General features: G+C 33.7%; 1 protein-coding gene across 1 annotated transcript; it reads left to right on the top strand.

Moving 5' to 3' along the window:
* Positions 1 to 1,298: 1,298 nt before the first annotated feature.
* LOC124355474 lies at positions 1,299 to 3,854 on the top strand. The gene is made up of 2 exons (XM_046806628.1): positions 1,299 to 1,385; positions 3,732 to 3,854. Exons 1-2 carry the CDS (start codon positions 1,299 to 1,301, stop codon positions 3,852 to 3,854), a joined length of 210 nt encoding a protein of 69 aa, XP_046662584.1.
* Positions 3,855 to 5,241: the final 1,387 nt, after the last annotated feature.

Raw genomic sequence — 5,241 nt, 5'->3', positions numbered from 1 at the left:
TAGAAATGGATCCTTTAGTTTTGACTTCTGAAGCAAGTGAAGGTGTAAGAAAAGAGGAGCCAAACGTGAAGTGAAAAAAAAAACATGGGTCCCCCACAATTACCAATGTTTTTACACCTTATAGTCATAATAATAAATCATTGAAATGCTACAAAGTTCGCCCAAAAGATGCAATGGATATAGAAGAAAAGTGAGGAGTTAATTTTCAAAACCCCACATGTCCAAGTCCTCAGAGTTTTCAGTACAGCCAAAAAACTTATATTTCATTACTAATCAGAGAAATATTATATTTTAATACACCAATATACTCCAAATATTAACTATTTGCATTAAAAATAACACTTATACATCAATTTTGGGATATAACTCCAAAAATTCAATTTAGTTGTGGACATGTGTGGTTTTGCTACAAACTTGGCTAGATGTGGGGTTTTGCTTTGAACATGTAGAGGACATGTGTAGTTTTGCTTGGTTAAGATATGGTGAATATAATGAAAATCACATCAGTGTTTACTTTTTTTTATTTATAATCAAGTAAAAATCACAAATATATATACTCGCATATATATAAAGACAAAAACATCAGATATTACTTTCCAGTTGTCACATATAAATCACAATAAATCAATTATTTTTATTTTTAAACATGGTTAGCACAATCACTTTCCAAACAATCACATTCTTCAACATTGCTCATTTCTTCATCTTGTTCATTACCCTCAGGTGAATCAAAACAAACTTGTTTGTACCATGACAGTTTGTCATCCTCTTTCCAACTAGCGTCAAACAAATTGTTCAAAAGTTCAGCAACGTCCTTCTTTTTTGCTGCACTTATTGTATGCACCAAAAGAAATCTTGCCTAATGGCGACTTTAAAATGTTAGCCCATTTGTTTCCCTTTTTTAGAAGAATATAGGCTACTGAATCTTCTTGGAATCTATAAAATTCATGACCCTTAACTTCAACTTTTACATCCCCATTTTTTACAATTTTCTTTGTGATGAAGATTCTTTTCTTGTCACAAATGTTAGGGAAGTACTTTTTATGTAATAAAGTTCCCAATCAGAACCTAGGTTGTATACTTTTCCAACCTTTGCATATTCTTCATAGTAGTCGGACTTATTAATAATGATCGTTTTCTTCCTTAAATACTTTTCAACTAAACCAAAAACTCGATCGGCCGGTAGAAACGAATGACCTCTAACTAGAAATTTAAGAGAAATAAGTTTTACACTGCCTGAATTTGAAGCTAAAACGTGCTTAGGAGCATGTAAAACGTGGTTGTTCTTATTTTGCCCAATGCAACCATCACTGAATAAGCTTATTTTATTGATTTCTGAAAGGTCCAAGCTATTCAAACAATTTATTAAAGCTGATGTTACCTCAGTAGATCCACGGGCTGCTTGGTCCTCTGTCCAAATAAAAAAGTTGGGTTTTTTGTTTCAATATCCATTACACATACATTATATAAGCCTAATTGCCTAGAATAAAAGGCTTGTTGTATTGGAGTACGAGGTAATGGCTGAACTTGCTGCATATCAAAACACAGTTTAAGTTCACCATCTTCTGTAGCTTTGCGCAGATCGTCATAAAAAGACAGCCCTCAGCTTGTGAATCCGTTTTTCTGTAAAAAGTTCTTGTTTTTCTGTGGGCCCTGCAGCTTTTATTTTATTTTTCTAACATAGTGCAATAGCTACATACATCAGATGATGGTGATCGAAATACATTATTAAATTCAGTACAGAAGATTTTTCTGAACATAGAAACCTTAACTTGAAGATTAAGGGTTGTGGAGTTATTGTATATGTTCCACAGTTTACAGTAAACAGCTGGATCATGTGATAAAAATGGAGCTCTGTGATTGGTTAACTGGACATGTGGGATTCTGGTCTAACCAATGCATGGGACATGTGAGCTTTTGCTTCAAACTTCAATTTTTGTCATTTAATTTATATGGGACATGTGGGGTTTCGGAGAGTTTAACTCATATGGATTTGTAGGGTTCAACAAGTAGAAAAATAATCCAGTGCTAACTCAATTTTGTCAAAAAATGGACATGTGGGGTTTTGAAAATTACCTCCTCAAGTGATTAGGCTGGAGAGAAAAGAGCAGCAGAATGCATTTGTAAATATAATGAATTGTCAAGCATAACCGGTCTCAACAGAGTTTCAGAGGCCTAGGCCTAGGCGTGGATTTAATAAACAAATATAGCTTTACAGATGCATATACATTTCTTATATCTACAGAAGAATATGTCTATGTATGCTTTTTCTTTCATTTTACTAAGTTTAAATGTAACCAGTAGTAGTAGGACAAATTTCAAAGAAACTAAAAATGGGAAGCCTTTCAATGAGTATAGAGGTGGTGATCGAGTTAGTCATAAGTTTGTGATTAAAATATAACAATTGTGAACATTTATTGGACATTTAGAAGGTAGATAAAGCCACTACAACAGGAAAAAGTCCAAATGGATTTATGAGTACTTATAAAGTGATCTTTCAATCAGAAAACTGATGAAAATTTACAATAATTCTACAGCCCTTAATCTTCAAGTTAATATATCTACGTATGTTCAGAAAAATCTTCTGTACTGAATTTAACATTGGATTTTGATCTCCATCAATTGATGTATGCAGTAATTGCACTATATTAGACAATAAAATAAAATCTTCAGGGCCCACAGAGAAGAATTAGAAAGTTTTACAGAAAAACATATATACAAGCTGAAGACTAAGACTTTTTGTGAAGATCTGTGCAAAGCTACAGATGATAGTGAACTTAAACTGTGTTTTGACATGCAGTAATTTCATCCATTATTTCGTACTCCAATATGACAAGCCTTTTATTCTAGGGAGTTAACATCGTGGTGCACCTGAGGAGACAGTGAGAATGCCTCCTCTACTAGATTGCACAACATTCTGCAGTCTAAGTGTCTCTGATGTCGAAACGATGCAGAGTCCGTTCTAAGCTTCTTCGTTCTTCGTCGGTGACTAATTTTTGGATCCCTGCAGACTCTAGATTTCAGAGGTCAAGTTCACGAAGCATCAGATTTCAAATGATGCACGTGAGAGGAAGGTAAACTGGAGCTAAACTCAACATTCACATTGAATCAACTCTGCCCACCATAGCTGTGTTAGGCTTATATAATATATGTGTAATGAATGTGAAAACAAAAACTCTTCTTTTGTTTGGACATTGAACCAAGCAGCCCATGGATCTACTGAGACTAGCACCACCTTTTATAAATTGTTTGAATAACAAACCTTTCAGGAATCAAGAAAATAAGCTTATTCAGTGATGAAGCAAACAGGATTTTTCCTGGATTGGGAAAGTGAATAACCTAGGTACGGGGTGTTACTGATTTTTTGTATCACTAAACAAAGGCAAATGTACGGAAAAATCCTGTTTCTCTCACAATCCATCCATTGTCGAAAACAAACCTCAAACAAAGTATTCATTGATTGTTGAATGGGGCAAAACAAGAACAATTGTGTTTTACATTCTCTTATGCATTTACTTTATGGTATAAAAAGTTTAGGCAACTGTCTGAAGAACCTCTCTAAAGTTAATGACAAGAAAAGAATTTTAATCATAAAGATAGTGATTAAAAATGGGGATGATAAAATTCAAGTTAGGGATCATGAATTTTGCAGATTTCAATAAGATTCAGTACTCTACACTCTTCTAAAATGGGGTGCAAATGCCTAGTATTTTAAAATCGGCATTGGGCAGGATCCCTTTAGAGCGTACAATAAGTGCATAACAAAGAGAACTGAACTTCTGAACAATTTATTTGCCACTTATTGGAAAGACGATGAAAAAAATAGTACAAAAAGTTTGTTTTGTTTCACATGAAGGTAACGAGCAAGATATAGTTAGAAAACGTGTTTGTTTGTAAAACAAAGTGATTAGCTATCCACGTTTAAAAATAAACATAATGGGTATGTTGTGCATTTTTACATTGTGTGGCTATTAATTATGTGACTAAATTGGAAAGTAATGGTATTTGATTTTTGTCTTTAATGTGTGTGTGTGATTTTTACTTTAAAAAAGTCAACATTGATGTGAATTTTCATTATATTCCTCATGTGTTGACCAAGCAAAACTACACAATGTCCTCTACATGGTTGAAGCAAAATGGTCCATAGCCACCACGTCAATCTGTTCATTGTGATATTCCAATTCCCACATATCATTAAAATGTTTAGCAACGTTGTTAAGAACAGCAGAGCTGACTACTAATTTTCTCACCTTTCGTACTGCTAATCATTCTTCATTGCCAAACGTGCAAAAATAGTTACTCTTCATGAGCATGTATGAGTTTAAACCTTTATTCATTATCATTTCTTACATTGTAAAATGGAGAGAACAACCAATGAGTCGCTCTACACCCGCTATCACCAAGCAGACAAACATTACAATTGCATTTTACACATAGCCTCTTAAATACAACTTTGACGCCTGTTCTTAACATTATATAAACTTCCCGGCAACGGAGCGTACACACTGTAACTTCATCTATAGATGTTTCACCCTTTCGGTTAACCTTTTCATTTACGCCCTAATATTGCTTTTGAACGTGTACATGGGAACAGTATATTGCGGCAATAACAGCTGAGATACGGAATTTAGAGCTCCCACCAGCTTTGGCCCTCCATAGATAATGAAAATATTCAATTATGAGCTTTCTGTATTATATTGTCTACAACAATCACAAACGTTTTACATGCAATTCTCTCAAAACCAAAATCCATAGCAAAACCATTTTTAAATCTCAATCACTAACATATCTTGAGAATATTTCTATTTTCTTGCTCGGGGATAGAGCTCCTTAATGATTTTCTCCGTTTTCTTTCAATAAATAATTTGTAATAATGTACACTATCGCTTTCAATATGTAACTGTATTTTATAGTAGATAAATCTATAGTTATATTTTCCCGATTTCCATAACGCTTCACTTCTATTAAACGCATAAACCAATCAATAGTAAACTTACGTAATCAGAAAAGAACAAGTGTAAGTTCATACCAAAAAAGAAAATATACAAGTCTTTACTTGTTATGTAAGTATTTGCAGGTTTTCGGGGATATACTCGCTACACAAGTGTTTACTTGCGACTACGAGTAAATACTTTTATTATTCACTTCGATTCGAGTATGTAGTTGGAAAAAAAAAAACACAAGTAATGCTTGTTTGTTGTATGCTACTCTTTTTTATTCTCTCTCCGCCTACTATGTTGG

The sequence above is a fragment of the Homalodisca vitripennis genome, chromosome 1 (assembly GCF_021130785.1).
Source record: "Homalodisca vitripennis isolate AUS2020 chromosome 1, UT_GWSS_2.1, whole genome shotgun sequence".
Lineage (NCBI taxonomy): Eukaryota > Metazoa > Arthropoda > Insecta > Hemiptera > Cicadellidae > Homalodisca > Homalodisca vitripennis.
The sequence above is the reverse complement of the archived record's forward strand: the minus strand, read 5'-3'. Positions and strand labels throughout refer to the sequence as shown.